This window comes from Schistocerca serialis, chromosome 4 (assembly GCF_023864345.2).
Source record: "Schistocerca serialis cubense isolate TAMUIC-IGC-003099 chromosome 4, iqSchSeri2.2, whole genome shotgun sequence".
Lineage (NCBI taxonomy): Eukaryota > Metazoa > Arthropoda > Insecta > Orthoptera > Acrididae > Schistocerca > Schistocerca serialis.
In genome coordinates, this window is record NC_064641.1 from 244,733,095 (window position 1) to 244,755,852 (window position 22,758).

A 22,758-nucleotide genomic window follows, 5' to 3' on the forward strand; every position below is an offset into this window, starting at 1 on the left:
AACAGGCAAGCAGCGCAGTAAATTGTTTTGTTAAAGAAGATAATTGTAACGTCCAAGACTCCATTATTGTAGCCCAAAAGCTGCAGAATAAGATTCTTTTGTTAGTACTGGATCACAGGGAATGTAAGAAACTGACATAACATTGTTACAGTGCAATATATTTTGTTGTGCCCAAAAGTCATCAGTGCACAGCTCTTTTTCTTTACAAGTCTCATTAAACAGATTTTAAGGAATGCATGTATTACTAAGAATTCATTTGGTAGGTTAACAAATAGTCTACTGTCCATTTTAGTTGATGATTAATGTGTGGTTTAGACCAGGTATTCTTAGGATTTTTACTCATCAGATGCAACTAAGATATCCAACATTTGATAATTGCCTCCATTGTCTTCTTAAACACCAAAGAAATAATTTCTAACACATTTTAACAGTGTCTTCTTTGTATTCATAAATTAGTAAATGCAAATAGCTTTGCAGATAAGATTTAAAGGGTATTCGGCAGAGGTATACTGACAGTGGCACCTGGTCGCTGTTCTTAAAGTGTAGCTATTCCCGATATTATACATTAGCACTGTCATTAGTGGGACTTTAAGAATATAATGATGGCCATAAGCTGCATACAGCTTCAGAATGTGGAGAGAAATGGAAGGATAGTAGAAGAGTACAAAATAGTAAGACATTATTTGAATAAAGATGAAACTGCAGCTCAGAAGCAACTGGAACTGTAGATTTGAAAGTGTATGTGTGAAATTTCAGTTTCTACTTTATTACTGTGTACCCCATGGGTTTCTGAAATTCACACTTTGATGAATATTGACTAAAATTTGATTGCCTTGTGTTTCTGTAAACAGGTTTGTTTCACATCGCCTTATCTGTGGCTATAGAGGAAACATATGCACAAAATTTATACCTGAAAAGCAGCTGGGCATATAACTTGGGCAGGCAGGAGCTCTGCCTAACAGCACACTCGAACTAAATTATGTTTTGGAATAACAAATGACAGTAGCAATACATGAATGATCAGTCATCTCGTGCTATGTTCCAAAACTTAGACATCCCTAGTGTCTTGATAGCCTTCTATATGCGCTGAAAAAAACTGAGAAAGAGTCTGTTACTAGATGATAGTAGGGTACAGGATCAATTATGTTTCAAGATACTACAGTGAACTACAGTGTTGATTGATTATGAATGTATTGCATATGACTGTAAGACCATAATAGATGAAGATTTTGGCTGCAGCCCACCATAAGAGAATTAAGTTGACTATAAGAACATTTATCACCAGTTCATACTCAACCTTTGCTTCAAGGCTGGCAAGCCACCATTTCACATCAGATGACAACTTTCCATGATGCTTCTAGCCTACAACATATATTCCATACACTAATACATAAATACCATTCCATTTCTTGCCCAACCATGGAGTGCCTTTTCAATAATTGTGTGCAAGCAATGAGTTTCTTAGGAAGTGACACAAAGGGTTGTCTTTTGAAGATTGTTGTGGTGACTATTAAACAATGAAAAGTCCAGGATGCAATTACAAAAATATGGAAATGATAGGTTGTTACACATTACATAGAAGATGCACAGAGATGCAGACAGGTACAAATAGAAAGGATACAAGAAATATTCAGCATTTAGACTAAGTCCTTCATCAGACGTAACACACACACACACACACACACACACACACACACACACACACACACACACACACACACACACACACAAACAAGCATGGCCACTGTCATCCATGAGTGCTAAGGCACACACACACAAACAAGCATGGCCACTGTCATCCATGAGTGCTAAGGCTCGAGCCTTGCACTGAGATACGGCAATAGCCATATGTGTGTGAGTTGTCTGAATGTGTTTTTTTCTTTTTCATTGCATCTGTCTGCAACCCACTGTCTCCCCAATGTGCTGAGTAGCAATCTATCCTTTCCATATTGCTGGTAAGATGAATATTAATATTTTACACTAAGGTTACATTAAAGTACTACCTCAGCTTCTAAAGATGCCCATAATTGTTTTAAATTTGACTGATTTTAGAAAATAAAATGCTTAAAAATGTAACAATACCAGAGAAGGAAAGTTGCTACTCACCTTATAGCGGAGATGCTGAGTCGCGATAGGCACAATAAAAAGAGTCACACAATTAAAGCTTTCGGCCATTAAGGCCTTTGTCAGCAGTAGACACACACACACACACACACACACACACACACACACACACACACACACGTAAATGCAACTTGCACACACATCTGCAGTCTCAGTTTAGACGGAGGGCAGGAGAGAAGGTATAGGACATAGTTCTATCACATATGGCTATTTACTGCAGCTTGATGTCCCATCCCTTTGTGGCACCTGTCATATGCCCAGTTTTAATGGAGTACATTTATATTCTGACAAGAGGGCAAAAGGAAATTCAACCAGGCACCTCCCCTTTATACTACGCATTGATGAGGTAAGTTTGATACAACTTTTTTTTTTTTACTCCAGCCTAGGCTTTTAAGTTTGGTGTATTGCAGAGTATTTGACTTATCCATTTTCAATTAGTGATCAGCCACTCAGACTTTCTTTTAAAACATTTTAGATTTTTCTCTGTTGATTTCTATTGTCATATTATCCCACATTTTCATGCTTGGCATAGTAAAGTTTTTTTACAGCTGGGTTGATTATGTGTCTGTAAGTGTGTGACTGTTCGTTTAAATTTTGAGTTTTGTGGAAAATTTTAACTTTTGAAGTTTTAACCACACTTCTCTTCATGTTTTTCGAGTAGTAAGGTTGCTAAAGACCCTGGTATCAAGAGCCCTAACCTATCATCATTCCCGTAATCAAAGTTATGGTATGGCCATTTTGAATGACTCCATCTCATGAGAAACATTTAAAAAATGACTGAGGATAATTGTTTACTGAGAAGGAAATAACTTTTTAAAAAATGTAGTCACTTATTCTTAAAAATAGTACATCATCTCTGTGAGGACTTCAGTGATTACAGAATATACTTTAATCCTACATTTGAAACAAGTTTTCTCTCTGTGACAGATGAACCTATATAATGCTCTCTGGTACTGTAGTGGCCCCATTGTTGGAGATTCAGACAATAGTGAATGGAAATTATTTTAACAACAATAATAATTTATATGTAGGTTTTAGATGAAGTAAAATGCTTCAGAGTTATGCCTAACATTAGTTCTTCAATTAATTGTATTACTAAATAAGCAAAATCAAGCTGATGTCAGGCCATGTAAACTATGCAGGTTATTTTGTAGTATACAGTGCACCCAGTCCTGCAGTGTTGTGTGTCAGTATAACACACCTAAGAAAAAGGTAGTGTATGAACTTAGGTGCTAGGCGATTAATTTTGTGAGGCATATTTGCTACTGTTTATTACTCCTGTGACAAATATTTTCCACACACCGCAAGTACATAATTGATAGTTTTTTGTTGAAAGATTTTATTGCAAGGTACATTATTTGTGGCAAGTAGAACTGTTATTTCCTTGCCAGCCCTTTTATGGTAGTTTTTATCACTGTTCCTTTGTGTACTTCTGAACTATTTGCTCATATGTTTGTGATGAATGTTGGTATTATATATGTCATTAAATTCAGGATGTTAAATACCTGTAACAGCTTTGTTGATACACTGACTAACAGGTCAAGAAAGAAATGTTATTGCAGAATTTGTATGTACAGCAACAGGATGGCTGGCATTATTTATAGGTTTCTGGCATATAGGCTGCTGTTTCTTAATTCTAGGACTATGCCATCCTTCTGTGTTGTTAAAAATACCATAGACAGAACTACTTTTAATCAAGATAATTTTTCTTGCACATTAATTTGTATGATACGGATTTAGCCCTGTACATTGAGAGACCTGCTACTTTTATTTTTGTTGTAAGTTTTGTGAATATATGTTCAGTGAAATGAAATGTTCAGCTGATAATGTGAACAACATTATCTTCTGTTTCATTTTTAAGACAACAGTTGCATGCATCCCTATAATCAAAACAAATAAAAAATAAATATAATTCCATCTTGTAGTTATGGAGTGTGGGACTGTGGCTAATCGATAAATTGTAAAAATGATATTCCAACAGCTGTGATTTCTATAGCTTTTTACATGGGCTATCATTTTCAGTGAGATAATTCACAAACATTCAGAAAACACTCACTCATGTTTACCTGAATAACACTATTTGCAGATGTTTTGGGTACACACATTCAGTCTGGAGACGGGGTGGGGGGGGTAATAGGGTGGCAAGAAGAAGAAGATATTTGGTTTCAGTTTTACAGCCATCATCAAATCCACAATGCTAGAAATGTAAATACAAAGGTTGGAACTTAAATAGTGGCAACTATTTATTCACAGTTGATACAAAAGAGTTACATGTTTGCACCTGTGACTGTCCTTCAGAGTAGTCACCAGTATTGTGTAGAACCCATTGCCAGCAATGTGGAAGGTGTAGTATACCGTTAGCAGAGCCTGTTCTGTTGATGGTGTGAATGGACTGGTCTACTGCCTGTTGACTCGCAGGAACAGTTCTGAAGTGAATGCCATGAACTGGTTCTTTCATCTTCGGAATCAAATCAAAGTAACAAGAACTTAAGTCTGGGAAGTATGGTGGATGGTACAGTACTACCCAGTTCCATCGACCAAACAGAGCAGCCACAGCTTGTGCTGTATGTACCCACGCATTGTTGTGCAAAATGATGGGTGGGTTGCGCAGAAAGTGTCGCCACTTCTTCCGCAAAGCTGGTCGCAGGTGATGCTCCAAAAATGAACAGTAATATTGTGCATTGATGATCTGCCGTGGAGGAAAGTAATGCGTTAGGCTAACACCATCACAGCCGTACACGAGAATCACCATAACTTTCACCATACTGGGGCTCTGATGCACTTTTGACTTTTCCAGCGACCCATAATGACACCATTCGTTGGATTGGCTTTACAGTTTTGGATCGTACGATGTGGCCCATGTCTCATCCAGTGTTGCGATATGGTGTAAGAAAGCCTCTCCTTCGCACTCATAGAGCTCCGAGTGCATCTGAGCAGCATCGTAATGCATCCATTTCTGCATTTCCGTCAAGTTATGCGAAACCTATCGTGATGCAATTTTCTGCATGCCCAGGCATTCCTTCAGGATGTGAAGCACCGTTGTATGCGCTAATCCGGTTTCTTGGGCAAGCTCACGAATCGTATGGCGTCAATCACTGTCCACTAATGCGGCAACAGCATGCACTTCTTCTTCAAAGATGCTAGGAAGACCTGCCTGATGCATGTCTGTGGACAAGGGAAGCAAACTCTGCCTGTCACGTAAATCGCTATGAAATAGCACTGCAGAGGGGACTGCCCCTGCATCAAAAATTATTGTGGATAATGAGCGTTTTCCAAGGAGTCGGAAGTTACATCACTTACAAATGGTATTCAACAGTGGTCTTTAAACTTGTATTGCACACACTGTTGTTTGATAGGTAAATTTAGCAGTGGGTAGGTTACGAAACACTGGCAGCGTGAAGTCTTCAGGCTTGTAATAATTCAGAAATAGGAAGCTGATTTAAAACAAATCAAAGACTGACTTATCCAGCCAGTTATAAGGAGCCATTTTGATGTGGATTTTGAACCACTGGAAACTACGTGACTTTTTAAAACTTGAGTATCTGATTTACCACACACAGACGGTTAATAAAAGGTCCGATCGTACAGGGTAGATTCCCAAATATGTGAGGGGCTGAAAGACTTCATGAGTAACAGAACACAGTATGTTATCCTCGCCGGCCGGAGTGACCGTGCGGTTCTAGGCGCTACAGTCTGGAACCGAGCGAAAGCTACGGTCGCAGCTTCGAATCCTGCCTCGGGCATGGATGTGTGTGATGTCCATAGGTTAGTTAGGTTTAATTAGTTCTAAGTTCTAGGCGACTCATGACCTCAGAAGTTAAGTCGCATAGTGCTCAGAGCCATTTGAACCATTATGTTATCCTCGTTGGTGAGTGTTTGTCAGAGATAAGGGTATCATCAGGAGTGCCCAAGGAAGTACAATAGGCACTCTTGTTCTTTATACACACAAATGATGTGATGGGTATGGTTAACATAAATCTCTAACTGTTCACTGATGACACTGTAGTGTACGAGAAAGTTTTGTCTTTAAGTGACTCTATAAGAATACAGGAGGAGTTGAATTTCTCTTTGGTCTGATGAATGGGAGCTTGACCTAAATGTAGAAAAATGTAAGCTGTGCACATGAGTAGGAAAAACATTACAGTAATATTTGAGTGCAGTGCTTCTTCACACAGTCCTTTAGATGACGTATCTAGGTGTAACATTGCAAAGCAATATGAAATGGAATGAGCACATAATGTTGGCAGTGGGGAAGGTGAAAAGTTGCTTCACTTTCTGGGGAAAATTTTAGGAAAGTCTAGCTCATCCACAAGCCAACTGCCTTGCTGCAGTGCTAACACCGGTTGCTGTCAGACTACCGAAGTTATGCGCTGTTGAGCTTGGCCAGCACTTGAGTGGGTGACCATCTGTGTCTGCCAAGTGCTACTGGCAAGTGGGGAGCACTCAGCCCTTGATCACAAAAACTGGTACTAGCCAAGAGAGCGATGTGCTGACCGTTTCCTCTTCCATGTCTGCATCCAATGAGGCATGTCAGCTGAGGATGACACAGCTGTCGGTCAGTACCGTTGGGCCTTCGAAGCCTCTTTAGCCTGAGTTAGTTAGTTAGATCATGTTTAAAGAAGACTGCATATAGAACAGTAGTGCAACCCATTTTTGAGTTTTCTTTGAGTGTTCGGAATTCCCACCAGATCGAATTAATGGAAGACATTGAACCAATTCAGAGGCATGCTGCTAGAATTGTTATTGATAGTCTCAGTGCACACTTGAGCACTTTTAGATGCTTTTTGAACTGAAATGGGAATCCCTGGAGGGAAAATGACACTCTTTTTGCAAAAAACTATTTAGACAATCTAGAGAACTGACATTTGCAGCTGACTGCACATCAATTCTGCTGCTGCCAACATACTTTTCACTTAAGAACCACAAAGACAAGATAGAGAAATTAAGGCTCATATGTAAGCATACAGACAACTGTTCAGCCCTTACTTCATTTGGGAGTGGAATGAGAAAAGAAGTGATTATGAGTGGTAGAAGGTACACTCCGTCACTGATGACACTGTAGTGTGGCTTGCGGAGTACGCATGTAACTGTAGATATTACCACCCCTTATGAGTGCAGTTGAACTGTACTTTTGTGGCATTCCATAGCACCAGTCGTAGCTGTTTTGACTGCAGTGCACTTTCTCGCTGACCCACCCAACTACTGTATTTCATTTTTTGTATGAGTTAGTTCCGAAGGACATTGTCCGCAATCTCAGCAACATTCTCAGTTCTATTTGTGTGCCTGTTCACCCTACAATGCCTCAACTATGCAGTGAGAGGCTGTGTGTGCTTCTTTTGTTATTTGACTCAATGTAAAGTTGTTTAATGAGAATAGAATCCTCTTGCTATTGGGGATGTGCACAGACCACGATAATGCAGAACGACGTAGGTGCAGTTGTGGTCAGTCCCAGTCTGGAAGGGTAAAAGGTTGTTCTTCTAACTTAAATGAGATAATTGTGTCTTAACTGCTAATGTCTTTAATCACTAGAGTGCAATTACATATATTATGTACGTACAGTCTTTTTATTTTTGTCTCTATCTTTGTTGAATATCACTTCCTGAGTGTAATCTTTGTTCAAAATTGTATCCAGCTGAGTAGTGTGTGTATCTGAGGGGGAGAGTTAGAGGGAGGCACACACACACACACACACACACACACACACACACACACACACACAGAGAGAGAGAGAGAGAGAGAGAGAGAGAGAGATATGAAGGTGAAATCTCTTTGTTACAAAGTGAAGTTCCATGACTCACAACTTGCACTTTTATTTTCAGATTGCTATGTGGCCTTATTGCTGCACTTTTAGTGTGGATCACACCTAGCTTCATTCATGATGGCAGTATACCAATACATTACTATGTTATGGTAATTATTGTTTATGGATTGCATCAGGTAAGTCCCTGGTTGAGAAAGAATTTCTGCTAATGTTACTTTGCTTTATTCTGCTGTCATTTCTTGTGAGTAACCCAGGATCCTGTAGCAAGCCAATATGTATGTTTGCACGTTGGTGCCTATCTCGCAGCGCTGGCATGTAAATAGTGTCTTCAGTGACTATTTCTTGCGACTCTTAGCCAAATAACATCATCAGTCTGATACATTTCAACAAATTTCCTGTTCATAAAATTCATTAAGCGGAGTGCATCTGTTACATGGCTGATAACCTGAAAAGATTTTATCACTAAAATTCAGCAAGAATGTAGATTGCACTTAATCATAATAAGATCAGTAAAATCAAGTCCGCAGCTCGCGGTCTTACGGTCCCATTCTTGCTTCCCTATTACGGAGTCCCGAGTTAGATTCCCAGCGGGGTCAGGGATTTTCACCTGCCTCAAGATGACTGGGTGTTTGTGTTCTCCTCATCATTTCATCATCATTCATGAAAGTGGCAAGTTTGGACCGAGCATAGCTTGGGAATTTGTACAGGCACTGATAACCGTGCAGTTGAGTGCCCCACAAACCAGACATCATCATCAGTTAAATCAAAACTTTTTTACACTGCATACAATCACAGGGATTGTGACATTGGTAGCTTCTCAATTATAAAATTAAATACAGACTAGCAGAGTTAATCCAAGGTCATAATAAATGTTAATTTTGCTCTGCAGATGCCTGACTGTAAGGTTTTGCAGAACTGGTTAACTAAATCAGTGGATACAGTTACACATATTTTACATGCAAATACTTGCAGAAATATTTCACAGTATAGTGGCATCTAATTTACAGGCATTTTTCAGCAACATTAGTAGTTTTTCACCTTCAGTTTTTATTTACATAATTTGTATTCATACAGTGTGGGATATTTTCATATATTTTCTATGTTATAATGCCTTGGCTTCAATAATGTCTTGTGGCTCCATTGCATGATGAGCATTGGGGTGTCACACCTCATCAAAATTGTAAAAGTGTCTTCATTTATTTTTGGTTAAAAGGGAGTGACATATCTGGAAATAGTTAACATGTATATGAAAGTGTTCTATTTTGGGAACTGCTAATATTGGAGATTCAGTTATCAGAGCATATTTTCATGGACCTCACCTTTGCACAGTTAGGAGGTAGAAGCCTTCTCTGTTTATTGGTAGACTTTGGTGTTCTCCTGTTTGCCATTATTTAGATTATAGTCAATTAGGTTAATGTGAATGATACGAAGAAGACAAAAAGTGAATATACAAGCTCTGCTGTAGTAAATATAACACTTTTAATTTCCTTGGAAATTGCTACCTTATTTATGATGCAGTTTCTTGTTAGATAAATATTACATGTGCTACTGTTTGCATTGTTTACTTGTGTGTGATAGGCATTGTGGTTTCCCACACCTCCACTTGTGTCTGATAGGCATTGTGGTTCTCTCCCCCCCACGCCCACCCCACCATTCCACCCCCTTGTACATATGAGAGACCATGCCTCTTTTAAAATGTTGTGATTTGTGTATTTTGAGCCAAAAAAGGGGGACATGAGCTGTTCCATATCACATACTTCACCAAGAACTGCTGAATGGCTGAGTATTAGCAAAAGTATACTGAAAGGAATGTCAAGAGACTACAACGAGATTTTAAAGGAATTTTTAAGTCGTTTTTATCAGAAAAAAAGAAAAAAAGGCGTTCCAACATGCAACACATGTTAGTATCAAACAGTTTTATGCAAGGAATCAGCAGAAGGAAAATCTATGACCTCTTCAAAAAGTTGAAAACTGAAATGGATGACTGTCTTTATATGACTGAACCAGTCCTTTGATACATTGTTTGGAAATTGAGCTTCAGATACAAATAGTTCAAAAACAAAAGAAGAAGAAGAAGAAGAAGAAGAAGAAGAATTAGTGCTGTTAGAAAATAATCAAAAAGCAAGAAGAAGAGAGAAATTCTTGCTGAAAATAGGAACCCGTGAAATAGTGGTGGACTACTTACCACACTCATGAAGCTTGGTGTGATGCAAATTCTTACAAGAAGTTGGATGGCAGGAACACAGAAATGCCTTGTACGTGAGATAACAGATATTGTTATCCCAAAGGAAGTGCTCCAGAGCCATATGACTGAAAATGTGGAATTCAAACTTTGTCCTGTTTCGGAAAAAAGTATAATTGTGTACCACATTGGGAGTGAACCTGGGTTCTTGCACTATGGTAGCTTATGTTTTATTCGGCAAAACTGCATTGCAGTTTACCATTCACATACAAATGTTAGGCACTACAAAGTGTGGTTCAGTGGCATTCCCAGGTTCCATATTATCTTTGTTGCATAGTTGTCATTTTAAGAACTGAATTGATTCTTTATCTTGTTGTGCAATGAGAGAGGTTCCAAATACAAATTTAAAAGGAAGCATTTGTTTGGTATTGTGCCAAAGATTATTTTTGGATCCCGAAGTGACCCAGCTTCTTAGCCCTGCATTGCCACTTTGTGTCAAGCTCTAATGAGAAATTCAGTTAAAGTTAAATAAAAACATCTAACCTTTTGTGATTATTTCAAGTGTATGCAATTCTAAGGTCTAGATTTCTAAAACCTTTATTTAGTTAGTAGTAATTTGTCATGCTGTAGAATTTTGGGTAATAAAAAATTTCAGAAAGTCTATAGTGAGTGTTATTTTGTTTATCAAAATAAGATGAAGACACATTTAATTGTTGCCAAGGAGAGCGAGAGTGTAGGTCATAACAATTATGAAATGTTTATACAGCATAATAAAGTAAGTCCTTTGTCAGGTAGACTTCAGTAGCATCCTTGATGATTGTATCCCAAAAAGGTGATGTCAACATGAAAATTTTGACGTTTCCAAAGTCTGTAGAGGGATAGCGTTCCTGATGACTGTGTCCCAGAAAGGTGATGTCGATGCGAAAATTTTGACATTTCCACAGTCCATAGAGAGCGTTTTTCTATGTAGTGTATTGCTGCAGTAGCAAGATATAACATCGATGTTCTACGCATCAGTCTGGAACAGCTTGGTCATTTTTCCATCTCACACATGATTTTATACACACCTGCCTTCATAAGGCATACTCATGCGTGATTTCATAAGTTGGATAACCAACATGAATCATTAAGGTACATGATTGAAAATCAGTGCTTCTCCAAATGGTACCTGGAAATGTAGTGTTAGCTACATTAATATATTTTTTTGATAATGTCACACTTTCCTGACATTTATGTATATGAACACACACACACACACACACACACACACACACGCACACACACAGTGTTTTTAAAGTTGCTGATTTTCAGCAGACTGTGCTTCATTGGATAAGTGCCATATTTTCTTGTATTGTTAATGTAATTTTCATACGGAAGTCAGTCACCTAAATTTTCACTACTGTTTTGTTTCTAATATTTTTATTACCATCCCATTAAAAAATTTGCAGGTGGCTTTGTACAGCATGTTTGTTGCTGTGATGGCATTCTTTGCACGTATAAGTGATCCAGCTGTTGGAGGAACATACATGACCTTGCTTAATACAGTGGCAAATTTGGGTGGAAACTGGCCAGCAACAGTAGCTTTGTGGTTTGTTGATGGACTAACTTACAAGGCATGCAGTATGGCCCAAGACAATAACTGTAGTTCTGAATCTGAAAAGCAGGTATGTTTTCAATTTTATGGTTGATTTTTCAAAAGAGTGAAAGGAATTGTGCCTCCGGAAAGCAGGTGCTGGCTGCTCACCTGCCTCTCAGTGAATTTGACAGTTTTTGAATTAAATTTTCCCTTTTGTGTGATTATCCTAACATGCTACTAGACTAGGAATAGTTTCATACGAAGATTTCTAAATTGGATTAATATTCTTGGCTCTAAAGTCTTTCAAATATACCTGGAAACTTTGAGAATAATATTTTTATTGACAGAATTTGGTGCAAAGTGGTTCACAAATTGTTTTGTGTTAATGATTCATAACATAGTGTAGGATAAGCTTATTTCTCAGACAATATCCTTGTTTGATAGATTTGTGTGATCGCCCTGATTGATTCAGTTAGTCTCTGTTTTGTGTAGTGAGTAAGGCTGGGAAATTTGGAAGGAGTTGGGCAGAGTCAGCAGTTGTAATGACAACCATATGTTGTTTAGACATTTCATGTCCAACTTTGTGAAATTGTTGTCTGGTAAGTGTTACTACAACTTCTCTGCAAAGAATAAATAATATTAAGTTTATCTTCAACCTTCAGAGATCAATATTTTGGTCAATATGTAAGTAAAATAAAAAGCAGTATCAAGAAAATGGTTCCATTGCATTACAGGAACATAAATGTGTTCATCACATATGTAAAAAATTCAAAACTAATAGCGAGGGAACATTCTAATCAAAAAACACATTTCAGAAATCCTGATGCTTTTGTACTAAGTAGGACTGCCTCTACAGAAAGGATGACCTCTTTGGGGAGAGATTAAAGGTGGGATGGCCATCTTTCTAAAAGATACATACCACTTATTATCTCTCCACTCAATACCAACTTAATGCGCAGTTTCTATATCATTACATCATAGGACAACCTTGTGTATAGGCAGAAGGAAATTGAGTTTGCCTATACACCAGTAAGATCATACGGTGACATGTTCTGCCATGAATTTGTTGAATTGTAACTCAAATGCCCGGAAGAGGTTGTTTCATATAATGTGACTCCTACCTTATTGGCTGTAGTAAATAGTGTGGTTAGCATGGTGGCACAGTAGATAGAAGTGGTGACAGGTGGCATAGACTGTACTTATAGAGGAAGTCCAGGCTATGTATGCCTTGCTGCTATTTGAGTTATGCTTAAATGAGGCCTAGATGGCAATTCCTGGCATTCCAAGTTGCAGTAGCATCTGATACACACTGTTTTTACGTGTGAGCATGACACAGTGTGTCAGTCAGCTGGGCATCAGCAACTGCTATTGGAAGAGTGACCAAGGAGTGGAAATGAGACATCAGTCAATTTCCCACTTATTGTGAGCGGTCGCTGTACCACTAGGCTATCCGAGCATGCCTCATGGCCAGACCCAAACTTCCATACACCATCAACCATGTGTCTACAATATGGCAATGAGGCAATATGGCTGCTTCAATTAGGTCAGTGTTTAGGAATGCCTGGCATCGCCTAGTGTAGCAGATTGGGACACGCTATGCCGTCACCTGTGAGACAATCAGCAACTTCCATAGGACAGGTGACCAAGATGTGGAAACACACATACCACGAGTGTATACAGCCAGTGTGAGGAAGTTCATTGCTACTATTGCGTCACTGTTTAGGAGTTGGTGGATTGGATAATAAAAATTATACTTAATATGGAAAGGATAGATTGCTGCTCACCACATATAGGAGGCGATGAGTTGGTGGCAGGCACATTGAGAAAGAATGCCAGAAATATTGCAGTTATCAGAAGGACTGAATCAGAGAAGTTTCTGTGAGAAGGTAGTCTGTGACTTCCTGGATTTGTGCCATAGGATTGGGAACTTTAGGGTTCCCCTAAATGGGTCTGCTATCCACTACACATCAGAGGCTGATACCCAAGTAGCTGACTGTGTGGTGGGTGCACAAAAGGGTTTTCTTTTTAAATTAGATGACTCTCCATCCAGTCCAGGTAACAATAGCTGTAGGAGACTCAGAAATATCAGTGTGAGATCCAAAGGGATGCCCCCTCCTCCATAGGAAGGAGTATTGGAACTTAGTAGTTAACTGCCAAAGCATTCACAGCAAAGTGCCAGCCTTCACAACAAAGTGCCAGAGTTTGAAATGCTCCTGAAAAGCAGTGAAGCTCAAATATAACTAGGTACAGAGAGCTGGTTAAAACATAAAATTGGTAGCAGTGAGATTTTTGCTGAAAATTTAAGTGTTAGGTTACTGGGAAATGAGATGGCATATTTGTCACCGTAGACAAGACACTCATATCCACTGAAACAGAAATTAAAGCTGCATGTGAGATTGTTTGGGCAAGACTCAGTATCAAGGAAGAGCATAAAATGATAATTGGATCCTTCTGTCGCCAACTAAGTAGACAGAAGCTCAGTTCATTTGTACCTAATTTCCCCAACTGTGCTGTAATCATTAGTGGAGATTTTAATCACCTAACAATCAATTGTGAAAGCTACAGTTTTGTTAGTGGTGGCTGTGACAGGACATCCTTTGAAACATTACTAAATGCCTTCTTGGAAACTACCTAGAACAAGTGGATCAGAACCTCACTGATGATGGAATTATGTTAGAGCTAATGACTACAAATAGACCTAACCACTATGAGGATGTCCACATCGAAACTAGTATCAGTGACCATGAAACATTTGTGGCGATAATGAATACCAAAATAAAAAGGGCAACTTCAACAGGTAGGAGGTTATATATGTTGAGTAGACTAGATAAAAAGCACCACTGTAGTATCTCAGTGAGGAACTTGAAACTTTTGGCACAGGACAGGAGAATATAGAGGAGCCATGGCTCAAGTTTAAACTAATAGTTGACAGTGTACTGGATAGATATATACCCAGTGGAACAGTTCATAATGGGTGGGACCATACATGGTATATACTAACTGTCAAGAAACTTCTGAATAAGCAGAGGCTGCTGCATAATAGGTCTAAAACAAAGCATCGGGCTATGGATAGAGAGATACTGAATGAAACGCATTCGGTTGTCATTAGACCAATGTGTAGAGACTTCAACCACTCCCATTGCAGAATTTTGCCAAATGATCTTCCACGAAACTCAAAGTAATTGTGGCCATATATAAAGGCTGTTAATGGCACCGAAGGTGCAGACAGAAAGTGAAATTGGGGGTGGCAAAGCAAAAGCAGATATGCTTAACTCTGTTCCGTTACAGAGGAAAATAAAGGAGAACTACCCCCAATTTAATCATCACACTATTAAAAAGATGAGTGAAATAAGTGTCAGTTTCAGTCATGTTGAGAAACAGCTAAAATAATTAAAATTGAACAAAGCTCAAGGGCCAGATCAAATCCTTTTATCAGATTCTATACTGAATTCGCAGTTGAGTTGGCCCCCTTTTTTTGTCCTTGAACAGAAAATGATGTCCAGTAGGTGGAAGAAAGCACAGGTCACACACAAATGGTAGTAGAAGTGATCCACAAAACCACTGTCCATTATCTTTGACATCAATTTGTTGTGGAATCTTAGAACATATTCTGAGGTCAAACATAATGAGGGATCTCAAACAGAAATCCCACCTCCATGCCAGTCAGCATGGATGCCGAAAACATCAGTTATATGAAGTCCAACTCACACATGACATACGGAAAGCTTTGGATCAAAGCAATCCAATAGATGCAGTATTTCGTGATTTCTAAAAAGCACCTGACTCAGTACCACATCTACAATTATTATCAAAAGTATGATTGTATGGAGTATCTAGCAAAATTTGTGACTGGACTGAGGATTTCTTGGTAGGGAGGACAAGGCGTTTTATCCTGGATGGAGGGTCATCAACAGATTTAGAAGTAACTTTGAGTGTGCCCGAGGAAAGTGCATTGGGCCCCTTGCTGTTCATTTTGTATATTATTGACCTTAATGGACAATATTGTTAGAAACTTAAGACTTTTGCAGATGACAAAGCTATCTGTAGTGCGATACTATCTGAAAGAAGCAACATAAATATTGAGACAGAATTTGATAAGATTTCAAAGTGGTGCAATGATTGGCTACTTGCTTTAAATATTCAAAAATGTAAAATTACGCAATTCAGAAAAAAGACATATTATCCTATGAGTATGATATAAATGAGTCGCCGTTGAATTCAGTCAACTCATACAAATACGTAGGTGTAACCATTTGTAGGGATATGAAATGGAATGATCACATAGGCTCAGTCATGGATAAGGCAGGTGGGTGAATTAGGTTTATTGATAGAATACTGTGGATGTGCAATCCGTCTGTAAAGGAGATTGCTTACAGATCAATTGTGCGACCCATCCTAAGATATTACTGAAATATGTGGGACCAATACTAACTGTGACTGACAGGGGATATTGCTTATTATGGAGGAGGGCAGCACGAATGGTCACGGGTTTGCTTGATGCGCAGAAGAGTGTTACAGAGATGCTGAAGAAACGGAACTCATTGACTCTTGAAGATAGGTGTAAACTACCCTGTGAATGCTTGCTTATGAAGTTTCAAGAGCTATCTTTAGATGATGACTAGGAATATACTGAAACCCCCCTGTGTATCACTCCCCTTGGGATTTTGAGGACAAGATTATATTAATTACAGCACACTTAGAGGCATTTAAATATCAATCCTTCCCACACTTCGTACATGAATGGAATGGGAAGAAACTGTAATAACTTGTGCAATGGAACGTATCCTCTGCAATTCATAGTGATTTGCAGAGTACACATGTAGATGTAGAAGTAGAAAGCTCCCACACATTCATACCAGAACAACTCACACACACATGGTCATTGTCTCAGGGTACTAAAGGCTGTTCTGTCTGCAACTCAACATCCCTGTATATGGTGAGTAGCAATCTATCATTTCCGTATTGTTGTTACTGTGTCCTGGATTTTCCATTGTTTAAAGATGATTCTTCATACCATATAAATTTGTCAAGATTTCTTTGAATGCAAACTGTTCCTGATAGTATGGAGAGTTTCCTTATGCAATCAAGTATAGATTTATGAAGCTATGTGGACTCAAAGGCTGGCCAAGTGTCGATAATATTGTAGTCTTTTAGTAGAGAGGAATGACGATTGTAGAATTATGAATTAAAACGTAGGATTATAATGTCTGTTCAGAACACCATAAACATCAGTTAATTAGGAGGCAAATAGGAGGATTTCATGGAGAGATGAGATGTGCCCAGTGGAATGATAGTCTCCAGATCAACTCATGAGATGCAGACCAGCCAATGGGGAGGGAGATGAATTCTTTCTATTTTGCCTGTTAAGTGATAATTTTATTGGCCATTGTTGTTTTGACATTATTATTATTAATTATTACTATTATTTATTTTTCCTCTCACATAGGCCTTCCAAGAATCAGTAATCAATTGCATGTCTTCATCTATTGTTATTCTCTCATTGCTTCTTTTAATATTCCTGCGTTCTTTCACTGTGTTGCTTATTCCTCTCCTCAGTCATTTCGAATCTGTTTTATTTTCTTTCATGCCTCAGAATTCCTTTACTGTAAAACTGTCCCTGTCTGTTGTTTCTTCTTCTCTTCTGTTCTTTCTTTGTAAATCTTACTTGACTTCTTGAATCCAGCTTGTAGTTGACTATTTTTGCCATAGATATTTGGGAATCTGTTTACTTAAACTGTTGTTGTCCATTCTATATAAATGAGCAAGAGTATCAGTCTCATTTTTCTTATTGCCAGTATATACTGCAGCATTACTTCTTAATTTCCATGAGTCTGTCGTTTTCATCGGACCTAGTATTTTTCTTATTATTCTTCTCTCTAATGCTTCTAGTGTATCCAACATCTGAATCGAATATTTGGCATATAGTCATTCTGTGTTAGTTACTGTTTTAATTTAGAGTTCTTAAATAAGCATTTTTTGTTGTAAGCATTCTTTATGATATCATAAACTCCTTCCATCTTGTGGATTCTTTCCTGTAAGGCAGATTTTTCTAAACCTTTTATAGTAGACTGTTTCTCCCAGATATATAAAAAATAAAAATTTTAGAGAATTGTTTATGTCACTGCATTGTTGGCTAACTCCATAAAGAAATTGATTTGCATCACTGCATTTGTTAGACTGTCTGGAAGCATAGCAGAATCATCAGAAAATGCCAAGAAATTTACCTCATCTCGCCCCCTAGCATTATTTGGGAAATTTTATGATCTGGGAATTATTTCCACACAATGTTCTTATGATTTTCTCCAGAAATTAGTTGGAAAGGATTGCAGAGAAGGACTGGAGAGGTAAAGGGGTAGATTTCGTGAAAGTCACCGAGAACCTCAGGTCAGGGGAGACTTACTTGACCCGCAGTTCTGGCTGACTTTCTCAAAATCTACCCCTTTTCGTAGACCTCTCTAGTCCTTTACCTTCACCCCTATTCCCTCCCCTTCAACCCTTCTGCCTGAAGAAGGAGCCACTACCTCAGAAAACTTGCCTAATTGTAACCTCCTTTTATGTGTGAGTTCTGCCGCCACTTGGTGAGTAGATTTTTTTATCTATCAAATTAAATTATTTTTTCATTAATGTAATATACTGTACTGGATAATTAATTAATCAGGCAATTAATAATTTTTCTTAGAAACTAACACACTTTTAAAAATTAATGGTCCTAAGTAGTTGCTTTCTCCTGCTCAAATTTTCAGGTTGTCATTCATGAATCCTGCTGCTGAATAATAACATCTCTGCACTAGTTTCACATACAAGGTTTTTTTCAGTGTTTCTAAATTTATGCAGAGCTATTCTCTTCCTTTAACTTTTGTTATAGATTTTCATACCCATATACTATGGAGTTTGACCATGAAATTATTTTGATTCCTGGTGTTGTAATCATATTGAAAATGATTTGCTGCAAATAAATCAGGGATACTATGTACAAAGATAATCAGCTCATAGATGTATAGTGAGGGAACACTTAATATACTTAAACTTTTTAGGAGTGGGCGACATGGTTTTCCTCACACAACATTGTGCATATTTCTAATGATGATTTTCTGGAGTTTAAGTATTTGACACATATTGTTTAAGTTACCTCAAAATACAGTTCCATACCTTATTATTGACTCGAAGTAGCCATGATACACAACTTCTTTTATGTCCATACTGGTAGTATTGTACAATATCCTGATTGCAGATGCTAGGCTATTTAATTTATTTACAAGGTACTGTATATGTGAATCCCACAATAGATGTTTATCCAGTTGCATTCCTAAGAATTTCACACAGCTAGCTTCCTGAAAATCCTGGTTTCTGTGACTGATCTGACTATCATGTACTTTTGCCTTTTTTGTTTTAAACTACATTAACTAAGTCTTTCCATTTTTATACCAGATACTGTGGTTTTGCCATTTTAAAATCCATACCGATTTTTTGAGATTATTTTATTTTTTTTCTATAAAATTTTGAATTTGTGTGGTGACTACCTTTTCATATATTTTTGATAGTGATGGAAGAAGAGAGATGGGGCGATAGTTTCGCATATGTTTTGTGCGTATTTTGAATAGTGGCTTAACTACAGCATACTTAAGTGTGTCTGGAAAATAACCTTCTTGAAGGGACTGGTTAACTGCAGATAATGGCTGTTAAATTATTTTAGAGGCTGTTTTTAACAGTTTTTGTGGCATTCCATCCCATCCTGCTGATGTTTTACTTTCTAGTGATAGTATCACATCTTCCATATCTTTTACAGTAGTTTTGGTAAATGTACTAAAAAGTTCACTGCCAAATTGCTCACTGTTAAGGAAATTTACCTGATCTGGATAATTTTCTACATTGATGGTTAGATTTGATTACATTTATAAAAAAATCATTAAATAATTCAGGAATTTTAGTAGTATTTACAATACTTTTGTCCACTGTCTTGTTTTCAGAAATATCATGGCCTCTAGCTGTGGCACCTGTTTCAGCTTTGATCATGACCACAATGCCTTTGATTTGTTTTCACTATCCAAAATAAATCTATTATTTCCCAGTTCTTTTGCTGCTTTTACAACTTTTGTAAAAATATTTTTGTAATCTTTTAAAGGTAACAAAATCAGGACTTTTGTTATGTTTCAGTTCCCTATGTAGCTGACTTTTTCTTGTGCTAGAGGTTTTGTTCCTTCAATAAGCCACTTTACTTTATTTCCTACTTTTTATTATGTACAGTAAGGGGGAAAATTTTATTAAAAACATGTAGGAAGTTTTCCGAGAAAGTGGCAAAATATCCAGAACATGAAATACTATGATCTATAGCCCACTCCACCTTATTTATTCTATGATAGAATAAGTCTTTTTTTTATTTTTTCCTGGACTGGTGTTCAGTGTAGTATTTTTGGGCAAGGTTCCATTGTTTTTGGTAACTCCATAAACAGAGTGCAGTGAACAGAAAGCCCTAAATCTAAACAAAACCAAGTGTCTCAGTAATACTTGTCTCAATATAATTGATTAAAATATTATCTATACATGTTGCTGTCATTTCGTTTACTTGAGTAAAATCAGTGAAATAAGCACTAAAGCCCAATATTTGAATCATATCAATGAATTTTCTTGTTGTTCGATACTGTAATTTTGACAAAAAGTGTTTTGTTATATCTGTGCCTGGAATGCTATACACAGTTAAAATTACAATTACAGTTAGGCCAACTGTACACAGCAGCTTTCAAATATACATTCTTCATTAAGGGAACCAAAATAAGATCTTGCTTTATATTCTGTTCATCTTTCCATAAGATTTTGAACGTAATTTTTTCTTGTCAGATAAATGGTCTTAGTCTATTTTTGCACCCTGGATATTCATAATTTCTCCCTGGTTTGAACAAGAGATTTGTACATTTGGAAATCACTGGTGAGTGAATTCGGTGACTTCCATTTCATCTCTTTTGATGGTTTCTTTTTGAAGTGTATTGACATGATTTTAAGGCAGAATATTTTGCAGAGTTCAATTACTCTTCATCCATTCTGATTGGTCCATAAATATGCTGGGAATTTTTTACCCGTTTTCCTGTACTTTCTTTCTTCGCCTAGCTGTGCATTGAAATTGCCAAGTCACATTTTGACAAGGTTTTGTGGAATTGTAGATACTATTTTTTCCAGTGTCTCCCATTGTTTCTTGATTTCTCTACCTTTTTGTGGTTGATTTTATTTTCAATATTGCTTGGCATCTGGTCCTTGATTAGTGTATATCTTTTCTTTGCACACTTCAAGCTGATTGTCATTAGTCTGCTGCTGACATGCTTCATATTCATTATGAAGGTGATATGCTTCTCTTGAATGCTAAAGCTACCCCTAGAACTAATGTGGGTTACAGTTTTTGTTTGTCCGTTTTGCTTTTGAAAAGAGTGTAATTCCAAAAATCGATTGCATTTTTGTGTCAGTCAGTTTTATTTCTTGGATTGCCAATATTTATATTTTTTATTCATTTAGGGAATGCTTTGGTTCATACAACCTTCCTGAGGGTGTTGAAAAAGTTGGTTAGAGGAATCTGAATCCCGCTGTTTGTGTGTCCATCCAGACACCCCAGAATCTGATAGTCTGGTTGTGCTGGTTTTGACAATTGTGGATTGATTACTGCTTGGGCTAATAGTTTGTTTCCTGCCACATGTCATGGTACTTGATTATCACAAGTTTTGGACATAGTCCAGGTTTTGGACTGGAGTGCTAGTTTCAGAACAAGAATTTGAGCTGCACCTCTAGTGATGAGACACTGACCTCTTTGCCATGTCTGTTCTGCCAACACTGCAGTATTGGTCTTTATCATTGCCAGATAACATCCCATTTTGTAGACTAGTTTGCTTCCCCTCTCCTGTTGTTGTTGTTGTTGTTGTTGTTGTTGTTGTTATAAGCAAATTTGACCATCTAAAATAATTTAAAGCTTTGTTTTTATTTTGCTTTGTCCAAAGTTTGCCCTGGCCCGAATACTCCTTCATATGTTCACCATACTGCTTCCTTTTTTCTTAGGTTTTTTCCTTCAGTTTGAAATTCATACACCCAAACAAAGCATCAGCTTATTATTATTATTATTATTATTATTATTATTATTATGAGGGGGTGTCAAAAATGATCGGAATTATTTTTTTAAATTTTAATGCACCCACGCTTGAGATTGGTGTAGGCAGTACCAGAGAGGTTACCTGGCAGCATGCAGTTGGAGGGAAGCAGGGAAAGTATACAGGCGTGTTTACTGTACCCAACATGGATCTCAAGTTGCAGCAGTATGTGTCAATTAGATTTTGCGTTCTTCTTGACAAAACTCCATCACAAACATTTGAAATGTTGCAGCAAGTCTACAAAGAGCAAGCCATGTGGAAAACACAAATTTTTGAATGGCATAAACGGTCTTGAGAGAGTAAAAATGACTTGCTAGTGTTCCACAACCCAGAAGGCCCTCAGCTTCGAAGACTGAAACCAGTATCAACACAACTGATGTCATGTTACAGGAAGACCATCAATCATTGTTAACAAAGATTGCAGAGATTATGAACATATTCTATGGATCAGATGGCAATATTGTATGAAATGTTCTAGGGTATAGAAAAGTTGTAGCGAAGTGGATGCCTCCAGTGATCAGTGATGAACAGAAGGCTCACCGTGCAGCAGCACATCGACAATGGAAGGGAAGGAATCAATGAGAACCAGACTTTTTGGGCAGAAGTCCAAGAACTAAAAGGCCAAAGTTCAACCAAGTCCTTGAAAAGTCATGCATCTTGTCTTCAATATGCAAGTCATTTTGTACTATCATGTGGTGGATGAGTAACATACTGTTATTATGAAATTACTGTTGTGGCTTACTGAAGGAGCCATAAGAAGGAAAACTGCAACAGAAAGACCACCTCTTGCTCAACTGGGATGGATAATGCACTGGCTTATTGTGCCATCAAGACTCAAGAAACAATATGAATGAGGCATTGAGGTCATACCCCATCCATGTTATTCACCAGACCTAGTACCATGTGACTTCCATCTAATTCATGCAGTGAAAAAAGATCTTGGGGGTTGTTATTTTCAGCTTGATCGAGAGCTAAACAATCAAATTTTGTG

General features: G+C 37.7%; 1 protein-coding gene across 2 annotated transcripts in view; it reads left to right on the top strand.

Moving 5' to 3' along the window:
- Nucleotides 1–22,758, top strand: part of LOC126473642 (acetyl-coenzyme A transporter 1) — a 71,113-nt gene that overhangs the window by 46,873 nt on the left and 1,482 nt on the right. For both annotated transcript variants that reach the window (XM_050100832.1, XM_050100831.1), the window contains exons 7-8: nt 7,944–8,061; nt 11,516–11,731. In XM_050100832.1, the coding sequence (XP_049956789.1) occupies nt 7,944–8,061; nt 11,516–11,731 (334 nt within the window). The remainder of the gene's footprint in view (nt 1–7,943; nt 8,062–11,515; nt 11,732–22,758) is intronic.